At 42.9% G+C, this 20,144-nt stretch overlaps 1 protein-coding gene across 1 annotated transcript; it reads right to left on the bottom strand.

The window, feature by feature from the left end:
- Nucleotides 1-5,805: 5,805 nt before the first annotated feature.
- On the bottom strand, nt 5,806-20,141 carry LOC119657407 (exportin-6-A). Its single transcript, XM_038064299.1, has 11 exons — nt 19,675-20,141; nt 14,015-14,523; nt 13,805-13,957; nt 13,365-13,747; nt 12,717-13,308; nt 12,509-12,660; nt 12,038-12,447; nt 11,806-11,975; nt 11,537-11,743; nt 7,066-7,507; nt 5,806-6,993 (listed from the first exon to the last, which is right to left on the bottom strand). The coding sequence occupies exons 1-11, from the start codon at nt 19,675-19,677 to the stop codon at nt 6,895-6,897; spliced, it is 3,120 nt and encodes a 1,039-aa protein (XP_037920227.1). The 5' UTR covers nt 19,678-20,141; the 3' UTR covers nt 5,806-6,894.
- Between the last annotated feature and the right edge of the window lie 3 nt (nt 20,142-20,144).

The raw sequence follows: 20,144 nt of genomic DNA on the forward strand, positions 1-20,144 counted from the left end.
CCACTGAATGAAGGGGTTTTCTTTGCTGACGTTAAGAAAGCCATGAGATAAGACGTGATACTGTCCAAAGTAATGAGGTGCATCATGACCGATTGGCAGGAATGAGACTACCAAAGCAACATTTATTTTTTTCTTAAATCGCCGATACGTTCTGATAATCATGAATTATTCAGTGATGTTTAGTAACCAATTGGTCATTCCAAACAAGTTTAAACAAATTCTCACGTAACAACGGGCTTTCCAAAGTTCATATAATGACAAGTGGCTTGAAGATACTTTCACAAGTTTGTCTACTCAGCAGGTATTGTTTTACATAATATTCGGCACGAAAGACAATTATATAAGCAAACAGCTGGAGTGATTGACGACGAAACCACCGAGTAACTGCTGTCTGAATCAAAAATCATGTGCTACTCCCATGTAGCCACACAGAAAGAACCCTTGTGCAGAAGAGACTCAACTTAATTTTGGCGATACTCTGCCCATTAATGCAGCTAAGGAGAGTGCGATGATCCTTCAGACTAAGAGCCTTGATTTTGTTGGTGTTTATGTTCAGTCCAACTCTATTTGACTCTTTTTCTAAATCCAGGGCCAGTTGGTGAAGGTTCATGACCCAGTGAGACAGCAAACAAATGTCATCAGCATAATTGAAATATTTAAGGAAAGATGTCACAGTCCAATAGTTCAGAAGGAGGAAAGCATACAGTGAATGTAGGAAAGTCGACCAGCGTTGCGAAGCCCAAGAAGGATGGACTAAAGTTACCAGCAAAAAAAACGAAAGGAAAAGCAAAAGTGCGAACTCGTCCAGATCCGATCTTTGCCTCCAGTAAGGGCAATCTGTCCTACGCGGAGACACTCAGAAAGGTTAAAGCTGATCCCGACCTAAAAGATCTCAGCGGAAATGTAAACAGAATCTGAAGAACCCCGAACGGGAATCTCATGTTCCAGCTGAAAAGATACAGCGTAGACAAAACTGATGACTTTCGCCCTCAAGTGAAAAACTCACTTGGGGAGAATGCAGCAGTCCGTGCCCAAAAACATAAGATCTACATGCAATGTAAGGATTTCGATGAAGTGACATCGAAAGGAGAAATTTGCACTTCTCTGAAGGAGCAATTCAAGTTGGAAGAACTTACCGAGGGGAGTTGTTGTGGGTTTATGAAAAGCTTATGGGGATACTCAAACGGCCACAATACGAGTACCAGCGGAGGCAGTGCAGAAGTTGTCAGCGGCCGGAAAAGTTCGGATTGGAAGGGTTGGTCTGCCGGTCGAGAGAACAAACTTCACTAAAGGGGTGCTTTAAATGCCTCATGTTTGGGCACTTCGTGAAGGTATGCACCAGCAGTATTGATCGACCCGATCGATGTGGAAGTTGTGGGGAGAAGGGTCATATTCCCAGGGAGTGCAATAGGGACCCCAAATACCTATTGTGCGAGGTGAAGGAGGGACAGGATAACCAGCAAACATATTGCCGGAAGTGGTAAATGTCCGGAATTTAGGAAGGCACTCGCCGCAATGCGAAAATGAGGTTTATTCAAATAAACCTCAACCATTGCAGGGTCGCTCAGGATTTACTTGAGCAGACAACGTTCGAATCTGAGATGGAAATTGGCATCATAAGTGAACCATATAGAAATCGGTGGCATATGGGTCACAGATTCGACTGGCGGAGCGGCGATATGGGCTTCCGGTCGACAGGCCATACAATGTATTGCAAGTAAGGCAGCCAGTGGCTTTGTCTGGGCAAAAATAAGTAAGTAAGCCTGACACTGTCTGAGTTCGAGGAAATGCTTGGTAATCTTGTTCTTGACGCAAGGGGACGAAGTGCAAAGGTGATTGCTGGTGCGTCATCGAACAGTACATCCACATCACCAGGCAAATCTTCTTTGAGACATGTATCCACCACAGGGCAAAGACCCATCATACCCGAAACCGAGAAAGATTTCAGGCTGGTCTGCAAAAGCTTTGGATGAGCAAACCTTCAAAGATGTGTGGTTAGATCAACCTGATAAAGCAGGTGCCTCTACAGAAAGAGCCATCTATGTGGCTCAATGCATCGCCAAAGTATGTGACGCGTCGACCAAACTGCTGGTGGAATGGTGAATTGGCCGGCCTTCGATCAGCCTGCCACCGAGCCAGAAGAGAGGCTCAGAGGGCAGTAAGTAGAGTCGGTCATGGAAGTGGTAGAAGTTGGTACTTCTGCCTAAGCCCGGTAAACCTCCAGGTGAACCATCCTCATACAGACCCATATGTCTTTTGGACACTGTGGGGAAAATTTTAGAGCGGGTAATCTATAATAGATTACTTCCGGTTGTTGAGAGCCAAGGCGGCCTTTCAGATTGGCTGTATGGGTTCCGTAAAGCCAGACCAACCATTGATGCCATCAAATTGGTCACTGGCTTGGCAGAAGATGCAATCCACGGAAAGGGTAGTACCACCAAATATTGGGTGGTAGTATGTCAACAATGAATTCAATTCGCCCAATTGGAATCTAATACGCAAATCCATAGCGAAAGTTGGTATTCCCACCTATCTCGCTTTTATCGTCGATAGTTATTTAATTGAAAGGAGGCTCTGGTATGACACTGATGACGGACCCCATGAGTACGTTGTTTCCGCGGGTAATACGCAGGGCTCCGTATTGGGTCCACTACTGTGGAACATCATGTACAACGATGTACTTAATCTTCCCCTTCCGGAGGAAGTCACAGTGATGGGTTACGCTGATGACATAGCACTGGTTGTTGTCGCAAAGCATCTCGAAGATGCTGAGTTATACTCAAGCGAGGCAATCAGTGCTGTTAAAAGTTGGCTAGAGAGCTCTGGTCTGACACTTGTGGAGGAAAAAACCGAAGCGGTCCTCATCACTAAGCGCCGGAAGAGAAATTACGCCTATATTAGAATCGGAAATCATATCATCACTTCCAAGCCGACCATCAAATACTTGGGGGTAGTGATAGGCAGGAAGCTCAGCTATAAGCAACACGTACAGTGTGTTTGTGATAAACCATCCCCTGCTAGTATGGCCCTGGCGAGGATGATGCCGAACGTGGGAGTGCCACGGTATACCTCTAGGTTGCTTATAGCCAGGGTGGTAACCTCAATCATACTCTATGGGACTCCAGTTTGGAGGGAGGCGTTGTGGATGTCAGTTAACACTAACAAACTGAGTGCAGTCTACAGGACAGCCCTGAGGGCATGTTCTGCCTTCAGGACTGTCTCAGATGGTGCAGCATTCGTCATCTTTGTAATGATGCTGATTGACATCTTGGCAGATGAAATGGCCAATATATACAATGCGAAGCCAATCTCTCCCTCATTGCAGACGAAGGAGCCTGAGAGGGAGAGATCCTTAAGGGGGTCATCCCGTTAGAAGGCTGTTTTTTTGCCTTTTTTTGAAAAATTATTTTGGAGAACTGGAAAAAGATAGAAACGTGATTTTTTCGCCATATGTTTATTGATACCTCTAGTATATGTGATAAATTTTTTAGAATGATATCGTAGCTAGTTTTCGGAATACGTGTCAATTTATGCACCCATCTCCAAAAAAAGTTGTTTTTCTGCTGCCACGCTGGAGGGCGCTGTGTTCATCTGAGGAAAAAAAACTAAACGGCATTTTAATGTGGACAATATTCCACGGTCCGCAAACTAGAATAATTTGAAAATATTAAAAGGTACATTTTTGGTTGGCTTTTAAACTTAATTTTTTGGATTTTGGTGTTTTTTTACGGCTTTTTTTATGAATAAAAAAAACGACCCGTCCGATTGCAATTATCCTAGTTTACGGACCGTAGAAATATGTATTAAAGAAGTCGTGAAAATTTCAAAGAATTTGGTTGGATCGATTTTGAGCTATGGTGGCAGCCGATTTGCAAGATGCAGTTTCGAGAAAAACACATTTGAAAATTTAAATGTGATTATCAACAGTAAAATTTAACTCACCATTAATCTGCTATACCTGGTCCATAGAGGGTACCCTCCGTTTCTTCAAAAAAGTCTTGTAAGGCCGATTGCTGCTCTCTGGTTTCAATTCTGGCTCTTTTAGCGAGGTCAATCGATTGTCGTTCGGACCGCCAAATTCGCCCTTCATCACGGCGGTCGACATAAACCTGACATATGTGACCCACTTGACATCCCATTGTCACTAGGATTTTGAGATTGCCATTGAATGCCTCATTGAAAATAATTACAGCCAGAAAAGTGGCTATTTCTGCAACCTTGGCCCCAGAATGAAGGTGTTTAGGAGCGAAAGTCCAGATCAATGCATTTAACGACTCATTGTTATTCTGGGTCTCTGCTCCTAAACATCTGTTCAAGAGATCATCTCGTGACAAATCTTCGTAGATTGGTTTGATGACCGTTTGAACTTCTTCAGTCAAAGGTGCCTTCTCGTGGTGGAAACTATCCAGTTCTCCTTTAGCTTCCGCTTTGCGCCATTTGCACCAACTGTCCTCGCCTGCTGGACAATTTTGATGCTGTGGATTTTCGTCTGTAGAACATTTATGGAAGAAAGTTGCCCAAATTTCTTGCTTCATTCCTTCTATCGAATTTGCGTGGCGACGAATAGCTAGCCCAAAAAATGTAGTGAAGTCATTAATAACCTTATCGGTAAGTGTTCCAGCCCCTTTTCCACCAATGCCTTTGTGATTCTTCTTTGCATTTCTAAGCCGCTTTCCCATTCTTTTCTCGACACGTCCTATGCATTCCTTTTTGACTACTACGTATATTTTATTATTTGCAGAAATACCGGAGAAAACTCCAGCAAAATCCAATATACAATATACAAAACTTGTCGCAATTGGAACAGCCATGTTCATGCTTGCTAAAAGTTTCTTTGCTGATGTTGATGCGAAGTCCTTTTTCTTCTCTGATAACTATCGATTCCCATGAAATACTCGTTTTCTAGTGCGAGCATGACATTGAACGTTAAAGCGATCTCCCTTCGTACGATGCATTTAAAAAAATCACTGAATACACAAACAGCACAATACTTACAACAAAATATAACTGAGTATAGCTTGAAAGCCTTTCAGTGCTCACTCTAGACTGGATTATCCTTTTTATTTCAAACAGCAAATAAGTTTAGATAATTGATTGGTTTCCATCTTTTTATATCTATACCTGTGTTCGAATTTGTAAGGCTCAGGTAAAAAACTAACAAGTAACTCATCGAGTATTCTAGCCGCGGCTGCAAACTCTTTACCTGTTTAACACTGTAATTTCTGAACGACTCGGAATATCGGAAAATCCCTTTACCCACATATTCTCCACTATATATAGATACAATTCATGCAAAAAAATCGATTTCTCCAACCCGACACACGGGATGACCCCCTTAAATAGATGGCAAGAGCGGTGCGAACGCTCGGGAAAGGGTCGGTGGACTCACAGGCTCATTCGTGCCATCAAGGAGTGGTTGGAGAGACGACACGGTGAGATTAATTATAATCTCACAAGATTTCTCACGGAGAACGGAGGATATAGCCAATACCTGCACAGGTTTAAATTGGAGACCTCACCCGACTGTCCAAATTGCGATGGAGTACCAGAGTACCCAGAGCATATATTCTTCCACTCTCCGAGATTTGTGGAAGAAAGGAGTAATTTGAAGGAGACTCTAGGAGATTTGTTTTACACAAAACCTTAAAAAAAAGATATTCACTCTGTAACTTTTGTAAACCATCTGAAAATAAATTTTGCAAATATTGATAGTTTTACGCTTCCCACAGCAAAATCTTCGGCAGCGAGAAGTGAACTAAACAAACCCATTCTTATATGACTTGTTATCAGCAAATATTAAAACTCTTTTTTCAATTTTCCAATAACTTTTCTTTGTATATTCATTATGTTTATCTTACATGTTATGTAGATATGAAATGCATTTCATATAAAATGATACACAATATTTTACAAAAAACATCACGCGTATTTATCCGGGTCTTTTATAATCACCAGTGTGTACATTGTATTTTTTTTTTTTGCTTTTTTATTCCGTTATATTAAATTGAATTAATATCTATAATAAATTTTGAATATTTCATAAAAAGAACAAAACGAACAAATATTTCTCTGATATAATATTCTTCGACTTCATCTGAATAGTTTAATTTTTTTCATTTTATTTTTTTTCCTTTTTTTAATTTGCCCTCAGACAGGCCTTAAACAAAAGCCTAAGATAAGCTAATTCACTCCAATTTACATCGAATTGCAAACGTATAAAATCGCACTAAGTATATACAGCGGCGTATATTCAAATTTAGATCTAAATGTGTTATAAATTTTAGCATACGTAACTCTTCACGTTTTTTAGTCTAACATGACAAAAATTCGATTAATTGCTTCAACACCTGAAAGGCTAATGCAACGCTAATTTTGATCTAAGGTAATTCATGACCAACACATTTTGTACCGAATTCGTGTTTGAAGCAGAAAATGTGCACCACCGGTGATGGTGTCTTTTTGCGCTCGAAAATCTCAAAACAAAAATAATTGAAATAAAACGAAAATAACGTTTCAGAAGTCAAACAAGTTGGGAATTCGTTCTCATAACAATATTCGATCGAAATAATTAAAAATAATAAAGCGACTTGGATACCTTTAGGTTCTCTCTTTTATTCTAGCTTTTATAGACGAGTTCTAACGCAAAACGAAAACAAAAGAATGAAAGGAAAACCTCGTATTTATCACAAAATTTTGTTTCGGCTTGTTATCTCACAGTAAAATATAATATTTAGATTGTTTAGCTCCTATTAGTAGAATAGTTAAGATAAATATTATCTATGCAATAACGCAGCTTCGTATTCATACATGCTTGCATTACCATATAAGTGACTTTCTCGTTTGTCTTAATCTTGCTTGCGGCTCATTGTGGCGAACTGAGAATGTTAATGAATGCTAAAACTGGTTATTGGCCACGGCGACAGGTTGTGAAAGTTGTATGCATCGGTTGTCCTGGATGAGTTGATCCATTTTTTGTGAGAATGTCGGTAAGTCCTGGCAGGGGAGATAAAAAGTGGAAAGTACACGATTAGGACATGATTAGCCTTCAATTGAACATACACTTACCGTCGCTAAGCAGATATCTTCCAATAGTTTTGATTCGGCCGAGTAGCCAACTGACACAAAGCTCTCGTGCAGTTTTGATATATTCACTTGTCCCATTGCGAACAGAACACTAAGTAAGAGCTCGTAGTTCAGTGCACCTTCCGATGATAGTAGGGTGTTGATTATAACCCATTGGAATGATGTGAGTAGATTTGTTTTGAAGAAGTCCCGATGAAACAGTTTCCATCGATCATTCAGACTTTGCAAGGAAGTGAGAACAGTTCGTGTTATGTGCGGATCGTTTCCATTAACAAGTGCTCTTCCATAGGAAGTTAAAATCGCTAAAAATTGCTCGGCATGCTGTGGTGCGTCGTCCGTGGGAGTGACAAAGTCACTGGCACCCGGCGAAAATCCACGAAGAACTTGCGATTTGTAGAAGTATTGCCAACGGTGATGAAGGATTCTATGAAGAAATGGCGAATATAAAATTATGAGGCAACAGATAACACAAAAGAAATGATCACTAATGTTTTGTTCATGATGCTAATATCACATTTTATAGTCGTTTATATACCAGATCTTCTACCTCTCCGGATAACTGACTAGCCCAATCCCCAAGGCTTTACAAGTTCTTGATTTGATTACGATTCTATCTGCGTTCATTATTCTGGAGCGGAATATCATGTTGGACAGTCGAACCACATAGAAAAATTATGCTTATGTTAAGGCCGTCAGGGTGAGAAGCTTTTGTAAATGCGGAAATCGGATCGACAATTCTAAGAAAACTGCGACAGTTGAAATATTCTTCTAGCCCCAAACTTCCCCTTGGATTGTGGAGTAAAGTATTCAATTCCTTACAGGCTAGGCACTTACGTTCATTTTTCATTCGTCTGTAGCCTTATTGCCCTTACAAACAAGTGTTCCTTCGTCACATACCCTATTATATTTTGAAGAGTGTTCCTGTCCTTTATGTACAGTACAATCTCGTTAGAAACAAAATTATCGGATTGAATCACAAACCTCGGAAAAATGCTAGGTCCACCTCAGTCGACGCAGCAGGACGGGTCCCGGTCCTCATCGAGAAACGGGCAAGTGTTCTTGACGCATGGACGGTGTCAGGATGTAAACAAGTTAGTCTGAACAAAACAAATGCGTGTCTGCACGCTAAATGTTGGCACCCTAACTGGAAAGACCGAGGAACTCGCAAGAGCCCTTCGAAACAGGCGCATTGATATCTGTGTCCTACAAGAAACCGGATGGTCTGGTGTCAAAAGCTGCGGCATTGAACACAACGCGATAAAAATGGCTATAAACTTCTCTATTTTGGTAGCCCACACACTGAATAAGGTGTTGGCATTGCTACCACAAAGAGTTTCCGTGATGCCATTAAAGAAGTCGAACGATTTGATGATCGGCTGATGAAGCTCACCATTATATCAGCTGATCGCACTATTCACTTCTTCTTCGCGTAAGCACCACAGACAGACCGACCTGATGCGGACAAAGATGCCTTCTGGCAACTTCTCTATGAAAAGACCTGTCACGTGCCTGCTGATGACTATACCATCATTGACGGCGATCTTAATGGTCATGTGAGTGAAAAGGCAGACGGTAACAGGTGCCATGGTGGAAAGGAGTTCGGAGTGCGCAATGAGGGTGGTGAGCGTATAATCGATTTTGCTGACACCCATGACCTTCTACCTATGAATACATGGTTCATCAAACGATTGTCTCATCTTCCTACATTTTATAGTGGGAATAGTAAAACGCAAATCAACTATATTCTCATAAGACGCCGACATTTTACCACTGTTACTGATTGTAAAGCCGTTCCCTATGAGACCATCTCACTTCAACATCGGCCGTTGACTGCCGTCCTGCGAATTAAGCCGCCGATAAAACAGGGTAAGGGACGCACTGGCCCGCCGCGCGGTACCAACCATTACGAATGTGGAAGGATCGTAGAACCTAATGAAAGACACGATCCCCAAAGCGGCCTCTGCTACCCTCGGGGTCACCAAGCCAGGTAAGCGGTACATCAACCAAGAACCTTGGCTTTGGAATGACGATGTTGAAATGAAGGTCCGTGAAAAGTAACGCCTCTACCACAAATTTCTCGACGATAAAACACCTGCAAATTGGCAAATTTATAAGAATGCCAACCGGGAAGCAAAGAAAGCGGTCGCTGTCACCTGAGCAGACCATTACAAAAATCTTTACGATAAACTGGACACTCGGGATGGCGAGAGAGATCTGTATCGACTTGCCAAAAGCCATAATGATCGCACACAGGATATCGAACACTTCTGTTGCGTTAATGACAAAAACGGTATTTTGCTTACTAACCGGTGAGCCGCAACGGATAGATGGCGAGAATACTTTGAGTAAATTTCAACTGAAGAATTTGCACGTCCTCCACTTCGACAATCATTGCCGACAACAAAACGAATGAAATCGGGGAAGGCCACAGGACCTGACGACATTGCATCTGAGCTCTGGAAAGCGAAGAACTGGGACCCAACACTGTGGCTCAGTCAATTCTTTAATCGGGTTATTCAGGAAGGAAAAACACCATCTGATTGGTAAGAAAGTACTGTGGCGCAGGAGAGTTAGCAACATTCGAAATTTATTTCGAATGTTGTTAATTCGACTGCCGGTGACCGGTGTTCTCCGTGCCATATTCCACGGCCACGAGGCCGATTAAAAAGAGTAGTAGGCGTTTGCCAACCATTTTGACATAGTATTAAATAATTGAATAATGATTGAATTGCTAGCGAATCATCGACCGGACTGGTCGACTTCATTTGTATTTTACTTAAAACTAAAATAATAATTGTAAATATAAGTTGTAAAATAAATAAAAAATGTTTTAATTAAATTGGTCACCCCGGTTCGAGAATAATTGATTGGAACGAGGAGAAAAAGCAGGTTTGTGCGGAAATTTGCAATTGCGACGATTGTGCTCAGGTAGAGCGAGGTAGCACAGTCAGGACTTGAGCGAGAGCCGACATCGTCGCAGGGCCAGTTTCGGGTTGTTTTTTGTGTGTGCGCCAGAAGGAGCCAGAGGCAGCACCGCGAACGCGGCTTCAAATGAGCGATCGCAAGGAATTCATTTCGTGGAACGCCGCCGTCGTGGGCATAGCCGCCACGTAGTTGAATTCTGCAGAGGACGTCCCGTATCAGCGCCAACTGGAAGACGCGAAAAAATCCGTTGGTTCTTTTATGCCCCCAATGTCTAATGCTGAAATCATTGATCAGTCCGTTGAGCCACCAGCCTCTAAGAAGCGAAAGCTGATTTCGACGACGTCACCGCAGGGAGCCGGAGTCGCCGAGAAGGATCATCCGCACGCTCAGAAGCCCCAACCTAAAAAACGCTATCAGTGCAAGCCGCCGCAGAGAAAAAGTTTTTTTTTTTTAAGTTGTAAAATTTTGACATATTCCTTCCGTGTCCTGAATTTCTTGTTAAAGCATAAATAAATGTAGAACCGCCGCAAGAAACGGCGACGATATTCTTTTTAAAATTCGTCGTTGGAGTTCCGCTCTCGTGGCGAGTTTTTTATTTTTGGTCTACGCGTCAAGCGTCCGCTCCGAGGTACATCGGTGGATTTTGCTGTCGTTGTGGGCTTTAATCAGTCCTATGTAGCTGATGTTTTAAAAGGATTCCAGGCCACTAGATTTACTGCTCGCAAATAGGGTTCTGGAGGACCCAGATGATTCTGCCTGCGGGATCGGTTGAAAAGCCCATCGGACATTAATTTTCGGTCGAATGGGATCCACCACGTATGGAGAAGATCAGGTGAGCGATACAGTGGGAAGTGTGTTCAGACCACAGTACGCCAGCCGATGAGCAGGATGATCTGGGGCTGATTTTCTTTCTTCTTCTTCTTCTTTTTCGATTCTGCGCCCTGTTACAGGTCTCACAATTTAAGTAATATTTTTTTTCATTTTCTCTAGTTGTTTTATAAGAAATATTGAAGGTTTTCCAATTATTCGGCCTTTTTTGCTTTGGAAGTGCGCAACTTTCTGGTCGAAAACTCAGTAGAGCAGCTGACTTGGCCGAAAAACAGCCCGGTTTTAACCCCCATAGAAAACTTGTGAGCACTAATGAAGAAAAATGTAGCTGAACAGAAGCCGAAAAGCCAACATGAACTTGATTTAATCCTCTTAAGGACGTGTAATAATGAAGGTGACCGGCATTCTGCAGGCATAGGTCAAGACGCCAGACAGGTTTTAGGGATATCAAACTGGTTGTTGCGCCGTTGATGGTGATGATGACTATACTCTTCTAAATACATCTGCGATGTTACGACGAAGGAATGACGAATATATTCTCTGCACTACCACTGGTACCAATATTGACCCTAATTATGGTTAATCCAAGCCTAATTGCAAGGCACCTAGCGCTCGCAATGACATTAATCGAAATTGTAATAGATCGGAAGTGAATAATTACAAACAATAAAGAAATGTTTGAAGTAAATTGAATGCTTACCCATCGAAAAGAGAATATAGAATATACGCCACATCGGAATGATCCAAAAGATTATTGCCAGTCATGAGGAGGGGAAGTACATGATCCAGTGATAGCGTGAGAATCGGTGAAATAAGAGAGGATGGCGTGCTTGGCTGTTCGACAACAAGCAATAGCATTTGAAGAATTTTCTCCATAACTTTCAGTTGACAGACCGTTAATTGTTTCCTAGAAAAGATTGGTAATTTAGAGTCAACTCCATTCGACAAATCCACCAACGAACAACTCACCTAGTTGATGACTGAATGAAAACACTAAGCATGTCCCTCACATAAATTCCACCAAGTTGAATTTGTAATGTTCTAAGTACACTCAAAGAAAAATCTGCAATTACATTACTTAAATCGACACTGGCACTTCCGTAGTTGCTAAACAGCGACAATGACTTAGTGATAATAGGCTGCGAATCGAAAAAAATATATTAGAAACGTTCAATGCCTTCCACAGGTACCCCATTCTTACCTTAAATGCATCCGTTAGCATATGTTTCACAGCCGAGCTACTATCTTTGAAATACTCTACAACCTCCTTCAGTATTGGTAACGTTGAAGTTGCTATAGTCAACATTTTCGACTCCTGACAACTGACCGTTGCAATCGTTGAATTTGCGATATTACTATCAAGACTCATAAAATCCTGAGCTAAGCAGTTCACGTACTCTTGTAGAACGAGGTTACGCTTATCGAAGTCTTGATTTGTAACATTATTCCAAGGAAGAACGAAGCAATTTATCAACATCTCATAAACTATAACGACAACCTGTTTCGATAGATGCGGCAGCGATGTGCCGGCTTGAATTAATTGTATAATGGAATGGCATTCAACTAAATATTTCGGCCGAATCACAGATGTTATGCTAAGGAGAAGTTGCGCTGTAAAATTCAAGTGTAAGTTTCTGCTGCACAAGTAGAACCGAGATCAATAGAGATTTACCTGCCGCAAGGGTGACTATACGCGATTCTTGCTGACCTGTCGGCAACAAGATCTGACCAACATTCTCTATCAACTCCTTCATTTCATTCTCCGACTTTAATACTGGCGACCAGGCGAGCAAACTACGAATAGCTGACAAAACTTGTGAGAATCTGGAACGAAACGAGAGTTAAACACCACGCCAAAGATCAAACGTCGAATGACTTACAAATCAACAAAATCAGTCATAAGCGTCGAATTATCCACATATAAGCAATTGAATTTTTTACTACTTAAAGACTTCACACCGAACAACAGACAGTGTGTCATCTGAATCAGATTTTCCGGAGCTTTGTCCGTGAATCCTTCAAGAATTGGTGCTAAACGAACTAATGTTTGACACAACGACGATAAATCTCGCAGGATACAATGTAAAAAATGGCACTTCGTCTGATCGTTTATGTCAAGGAATTTCCCATCTATGGCCTTTTCCAAAGACATAAAAATGTCGAAGGGTCGCTGCCAGTCTATAAAAACTTGTTGGAATACCGGAAGTGGTTCAATTTCAGCCACGAGTGCAATTGTCTCAATGCATTGCGTCAAGTAGTGTTGCCAATCGGTTTCCATGTTATCATCTAAAGTCTCGTTATCTAACGTGTCCAGCTCTTGCTCTTGATCGAAGCGGAATTGCATTTTTCTGAGGATCCCATTCACTAGCATATTGACGACTTCTGCATACTGTCTTAGAGTATTCGGAGTCATTCCTTTGAGGATTGGCGTCCAGATTTCTAAGCGCTCCGTGAAAGCAAGGGCGCCATAACCTGAAATAGTTTACCTATAAGACATATTCCCCGGATAGGAAGAGGCACAAGCTTACCAGCAAATGTATATCTATAGAGAGCTAATATAATAGGAGCGAATGCGTGTTCATCGTCAATAAGTTTTGACCAGCACTTGGTTGTATACAACCGTAATAATTCTGTGAATTTGTCCTGATACCTTTCATCCGACTTTTCTAAGTTACTTTGCTCCAATAGCCCCTTGACACTGTTCATAACAGTTTTTGGTTGTGGTATGGCTCTTTGAAGATAGAATATTTCGTTGATGGCGGCCAGAGCTGCAACTGAAACTTCACACTGATGCTCCCGCCATCGTGCCAAATCGAAAATGCTTACTAGAAAGTATTCTGAGATCAATTCGTCCAGTGGAATCCACGAGAACAGATGTTGAATGCATGTGAGCAATTCAATAGATGATATACTGAGGAAACGACAGAAACATCAATGAAAGGATTCCTCCTGATTATGTGCAACATACCTTATTCGATTGTCATTCGGCAGTGATGCTTGCAAGCTCATATCTACTAGATTATTTGGGATTAAACTAAGATCAGTACCATTTAAACGACACACTGAAATGGCCAAGTATTTTCCTAGGACGTCTATCACTTCGGGCATGCACAACGCCATACTATGGGAGAGAAATTGTGACAAAGTCGCTCCAAATCCCTTAGAAATGTGTACTTACCACGATTGAAAATATTTCTTTCGGTCCGAACTGATGCCGTCCTTTGAACTAACTAATTCTTCCGATGTCGTCCGCAGCAGCGTCACTCCCAAAGGAAATTTCTTCTTCAGCAACTCTAAAATATGATTCATATATGTCGGATGATCGTCGGGAAATTCGCGCTTCCCCAACAATGCTATTAATTGTGCAATTGTATCACGTTGTTTCCTCGGCACATCGATTGGCAGATTTGCATACGTTTGCCACAACGTTTCTCGTATTCGTAAACGGTCGTTTTGCTGTAAAGTTTGCCATCGTCGCGTTATCATAAATTCTATTGTTGATGCGCTAAAAAACCATAGGAACTGATTTGAGAAATTCTGTAGAGAGCAGAGACATTGCTCCCAGAATGTAGGATCGCTTTTGAAAGTGTTTAGTTCAATTTCGATTTCACGTTTACGCCAATTTATCGTGGCTGGATGATAGAATTCGTTTAAAAGGTTTTCGACTAATGTTAGTGATGTTGTCGCCTGGAAGAAAAAGGATAACTTCGTAGTTATTTACATAAAGAAAACAAATTGTATGAATTAGAACAAAGAAAAGTACACGCTGGATATGCTCAAGACCATCAAGTTTACCAACTATTAGCTCTTGAACATAATTTTATGATTCAAGTGGACCCCAAATTTACTTCTTTTAAACATCGAGGCAAGCAGAAAGCTTGAGAAATCAGTGTGAGAATCAAATCATTAAAAAAGATATTTTGACATGCTACTGAACATCAGCAGGCAATTTCATTCAGATTAGCCTCCTATCAAACAGCGAACGGTCTCCAATAGGCAGCAAATTGTTGTTGAAATAATGAAAGTGCGGAACTACTCCTGAAATAATTCATGCATAGTTTTTCAGAAGACAGCGACACTAATATGACAAGCCCACATTTCCTTCAAAGAATAATGTTTCCATAATTCATTCACAAATTAAGAAAAAGGACTAATTTTATGGAATCAAATCGATTCCTTCAGTTATATATCAGTGAACAGTTAGGAACTATAGTAGCTACTAGAAAACTTCGAAATAATGTAGCTAAAAACGAGAGGAAGGGTAAGCGTATCCTGTGAAGTTCTCGATGTTGGCTATCTTTTTGTGGACTTTAGTGGTGAACCAGGCAAGGTAGGACCGTAAGCACATAGGAGAGGAGGGGACGTAACAGGGAAGAAGATCAGATAATGATGGTCACACGTTAATGTAGAGAGGAGAGGAACCCAGTTGATTGCCGCCAGGGCTGAGTTCAGACCTTCAAAGTTCACCTTACGAAAGTTGAACTTGGTAGGCTTGGGCGCGACAGGAGAATCAAGTCAGGATATCTGAGCATTCGACTTGAGAGCAGGATGATGGTCGTCAGAAGCAACGCAAGACGAGGCATGAAGGATTTGGGAAAGGCAACGCACAGGAAGGTTAGAGAGGACTAGGTCAAGCGTACGACCTAAGGGATTTCAACAAAGGTGAATCAGGAGGGCGGCACAGGTGAGGCAGGGAAAATATACACACGATATGATAAAGGGGCATACATTTGGCGGAATGACTCGTATGGTGACAGAATCACACACTTTCATTCTGCAGCACCTTCCGTTTCACAACGCACACTACTTTGAACTTCCCTGGATTTCGCGCGGAATCAGAGTTCGAACGCATCACGCACGCCATCACTCGCAGTGTTCAGTAGAGCCTTCGATCCCTCCCCTTCATCAATCCGCTTCTATGATTCCGAAGTCAGCCAGATCTTGTGACACCGTTTCGCGACATGGCCGACGACCTGCCTAGCACCTGAAAAAGGAGCATTTTTGAACGTGACTACATGCCCATCAATATTCTCAGGCGGGTTACTTAGTGTATCTGCCTTCCGATCAGCAAGAGAGCCCTTCTACTGTCGAGAGTCAGCTGGGTCATACAAATGGTCGAAGTTGAACTTTGAATGTCAAAACTCTCCAGCCCTGCGAGAAGTGGTGGATGCAAGAAGCAAGTGAACCTCAGATAGTGGTTCCTTTCGAGGCCGATGTCAGTGCCTTTGTTACGCACATACAGAAAAAAATCCCTAAATCTACTGCTGATCGCAAAGTGGTCGACCTGATTGCTCGTACGGTTTCGGTCAGTTAAAGCCCAACTGACCTTATGGCAGGCTCGGTGCTCAAACATTGACGAAGTGGTGGGAGCTGCAGAAAACACTCCATCAAGGCAAGATGCTGTTTTAAACCGGCTCCCTAAGTCAAGAGAGCACAGCTTGCATTTGACTTTCCAGAGTGCAAGATGATAATACCCCAACAGGAAGAGGAGTATTCTCCGGAGTCCCATAATCTTACTTCTCTTATGCCCAGAATCACAGTATATCTAATAGGTAGAACCCACACTCAATGGACCGAACTGGCAATTGTATTGGGAAAGTTTGTCCGTACAAATCACAGGCAATAAAGCAGATGTGGATACTGCCAGATGTTAGGGTCTATGATGTACATAGGCAATCTTCTCTAATACATTTACTAGTTCGGGACCATTGAGTGTGTATACTGTCTATAACATTCTGGACACGGTATATCTAAACCTGTGCCATTTCCTTTGAAACCCAATCTTCCCTGGTCTTCGTTGCTGCTGTCTACGGTCCCGATCAATCCTTTGATACCCATGACATCCGTTCTATCCTATCCTTCTGTGCCGCACAACTGAGAGCAAATAAGTCCTGGTTCGTAATTATAGGTGAAGACCTCAACGCCAGGCACCCGTCATGGTTCGATTACGGTCGAACAAGAACGGGGAAACCCTCCACCACTCCCTAACCACCTCTAACCCCAATATCAGCCTCGCCCTCCCGTCATTTAATAAAGGATATTAGCATTCCTACCTTGACCACTTCCTAATCAGCAGCAGCCTTACCCAATCCCAATACTTATCCCTTCCTAGAAACGGTTCCCGGTATCAGTGACCACGATGCCGTGGTCTTAGAGATTTCACCCCCGACAGAGCCACCCGACCCTTTCCTACTTTGGTCCCCGACTTTCAGAAGGCGAACTGGAAACTAATTAATCGTATACTTAAATCCAAACTTGTACCTCTCCTCCTCCTTCCCAATGAAAGCGTTTCCAACGATACTATAGATTGGACAGTTCGTCAATACACTGAAGTAATTCAGCAGGTATATGACCAACTGATACCTTCTCGTTCCCTTAACTACCGCAACCTAATTTCTCTCCCAAATGATATCCTTGAGGATATCAAATACAAACGTACCCTAAGGCGGAGGCTATTTAGAAATAGATCTCTCCGCAATCCCTTCCTATCCATGACGAAATCCTTTCCCTTGACGGGTCAATCCGCGACAGAATTCTAACACTAACCCCCTTCACAAACGCCTCTCCAACACAGAACCCGAATATCTAGGGATAGGGAACTCAGAAAAACTTGTCCTCGTCTAGGCAAGTCCACCCAATAAACTACCATCCTTCCGCAAAATATTTCAACTCCCGAAAAGGTGAAGATCTTAGCCGATCACTTCCTTCAAGCGCACCATTGCACCCTCCACATCCGTGATCAACACTTCGAAAGTGTTGTGAACGAAGCCATTGAGCAGTTCCAATCCGCACCAACTTTTTGCCGCCCCAGTCCCAACCTAAACCTTTTCTTTTAACCCCTTAACCATCCCGATGAACATGATGATGTTTCTCCCATCCACTTTGTCAGCCAAAGCTGTAATTGCAGCCTCCAAGGAAAAAAAATCAATGGGGCTCGACAAAATCCCTTCCATAGTATTGAAAAAGTACGCTCCCAACATTTCCGCCACACTTTCCTCTATCATTAATCACTGCCTCCTCAACGCTCACTTCTCCACCGAGTGGAAAAGTGCTCACATTGTACCTATCCCAAAAAAGAACCTTAATCCACTTAATCCTGATAGCTACAGGCCTATCTCTATCTTATCTTCCTCCACGGAAACCAAATCAAATCCCTCATAGACGAGCACTGTACTTCCAACAACACTCTACCCGAGTTCCAATTCGCCAACCGAACTAAACACTCGGTTGAGCACGCTCTGCTTGTCCTCAAGACTGATATCCTCCTAGGTATCAATCGGAAGACACCCACCATAGCCTGTCTCCTTCACCTAAGGAAAGCTTTCGACTCCGTATGGCAATATGGACTCACGTATAAGCTTTCCGAAATCCTCAATTTCCACCCGCACCTCTGTAAGCTAATTCTTAGCTTCTAGACGGGCGGAAATTCTCAGTCAACATTCAGCAGCACCTTTCCTCGCTCTATACTTGCCCCGCCGGCATTCCTCAGGGTTCAGTCCTTTCTGCAAACCTTTTCTCCCTGTTCACCGCAGACATCCCCAAGCCAAGCCCTCACCCGTGTCCTATCCGGATCCTCCAATACACGGATGACCTATTCCTGTATACCACCACCAAAGACATCTCCCGCGGTGAAGCGCGTCTGAATGCTTATTAAGACAAACTTTACCATTATTTCACCCGTTGGAAACTCTCCTTAAATCCCGACAAGTGTGAGACCATTGTCTTCCATAGAAACATGAGAATGACGCCGAAAATGTGGAGCGAGATTAGATCTTTGTCACTTACAATCCACGACGATCCCATTCCTACTGTGAAGGAAGTCACTTACCTCGGAGTGACAATGAACTCCCGTCTCTCCCACGTCCTGAGGGACGTGGTGCCTTCGCTATATGAATATAGCGAAGGCACCAGGTCGTGCAACTGGTGCCTTCATGTCCTTGTATCCTATCCTTAAAGACAATATCCCCACTTCAAAAAAGGTTAAGATGGTTTGTTATAAACAGCTTTTCCGCCCGCTCCTCATTTTCTGGTCTGATTGCACGCATCGATGTTTTCCTTGCCCGTCATGCCCTCAACTTCCTGATCAAGTGTCAATCCCATCCCAATCTTGTTGCCTCCAAAGACGTGCAGATCGAGAACAACTAAAGTGGGTAACCTCACGGTTTGATGTGTCTGTTACATTGGGACTATGTGTAGGACCTAAAACACTGCAACTCCAAAGAATCTGATGCTCTCCCCAAAACTGATAAAACCCTGAGTGCATTGCACACATGATCCAGCGCCACCATTTTTATTCCCATTCCATAAATACTTCGGTGTTATCTTGAGGTGAGTCAACGAGCATCAAGCCAGTCACCACTCACCCCCGGAAGCACTTCCACTTTCGATGCTACGCCGCACAAACCACTCAAGCCGCTCGGACCCCATCCAGCGAGCAGTTCCAGCCACTTCACCCAAATCTTCGTTTTTCTGCAAGTTCCACCGTGTTTGCAACGCAAATCACATTCCGCTACGACTGCAGTGAAGCAAAAAATGAGCAAAGCGACAAAAACAGAGAAACGCCTTGGGCCCCAAGGTTTTCACGTATTTCGTCGGTCGTGCAATGTTTTGGGCGAGGAGACGTCGTAGGGCCCACGTCAGACTGCCTAAAAAGGGACAGCCCAAGGCCCGTGGACCAGAGGCAGTAATCCAAACAACTTTCCGGAAAATCGACGTTCATTTAATTTTAGAACGAGCTGGCCGGGGTGAAGGACCCCCGCATAGCCTGCACCGAATCCCGTCACGTATATTCACAACAAATCCGCCTCAGCTGAAACTTTGCAACGCATTTTCACTCACCATTTTCGTAGTCTCGTCCCGCTGTCGTCAGATATCTACTCTTGCCGCACGAATTATGCCCGGAATCCTGACAATCTGGTCCTTACATCGATGGAGCGCCGAGATCCCTGTCGCCTCCTATGTCCAATTTGACAGAAAAATCTCAGGAGCAAATGTCCGCCGCCCAGCAATCAGCCACACACCAGGGAGTAGCCGAGATTTTCCTCGTTTGCGCCGCGACTACGCCACTTGCAACCTTACTCAGGGAAATTCCGATTTGCTGGACAGATGCGGTCCCGATTGCGACATGAAAGTGAAAAACTTTTGATAATGAACTTGACGGGCAGCACGGACAGCGCGACGGCAACGAGAAACACAGAACGAGCCCAACAACGGAATCGCGAATTTGCAAAATGTAGCCGACTGTGAGCCGAGCGTAGAAAATTTCCAGGTTTGAAAGGTCTTCGGCCGTGGCAAATGTCAAATGTTCG

Source organism: Hermetia illucens, chromosome 5 (genome assembly GCF_905115235.1).
Source record: "Hermetia illucens chromosome 5, iHerIll2.2.curated.20191125, whole genome shotgun sequence".
In the NCBI taxonomy this organism is placed as follows: Eukaryota; Metazoa; Arthropoda; class Insecta; order Diptera; family Stratiomyidae; genus Hermetia; species Hermetia illucens.

What these genes read in the sequence shown, in the direction of transcription:
- LOC119657407 (XM_038064299.1), bottom strand. An exon ending in CTATAGATATACATTTGCTG is followed by an intron (nt 13,309 to 13,364) that starts GTAAGCTTGTGC and finishes AAACTATTTCAG; the next exon opens with GTTATGGCGCCCTTGCTTTC. An exon ending in TTCATTCAGTCATCAACTAG is followed by an intron (nt 11,744 to 11,805) that starts GTGAGTTGTTCG and finishes AATCTTTTCTAG; the next exon opens with GAAACAATTAACGGTCTGTC.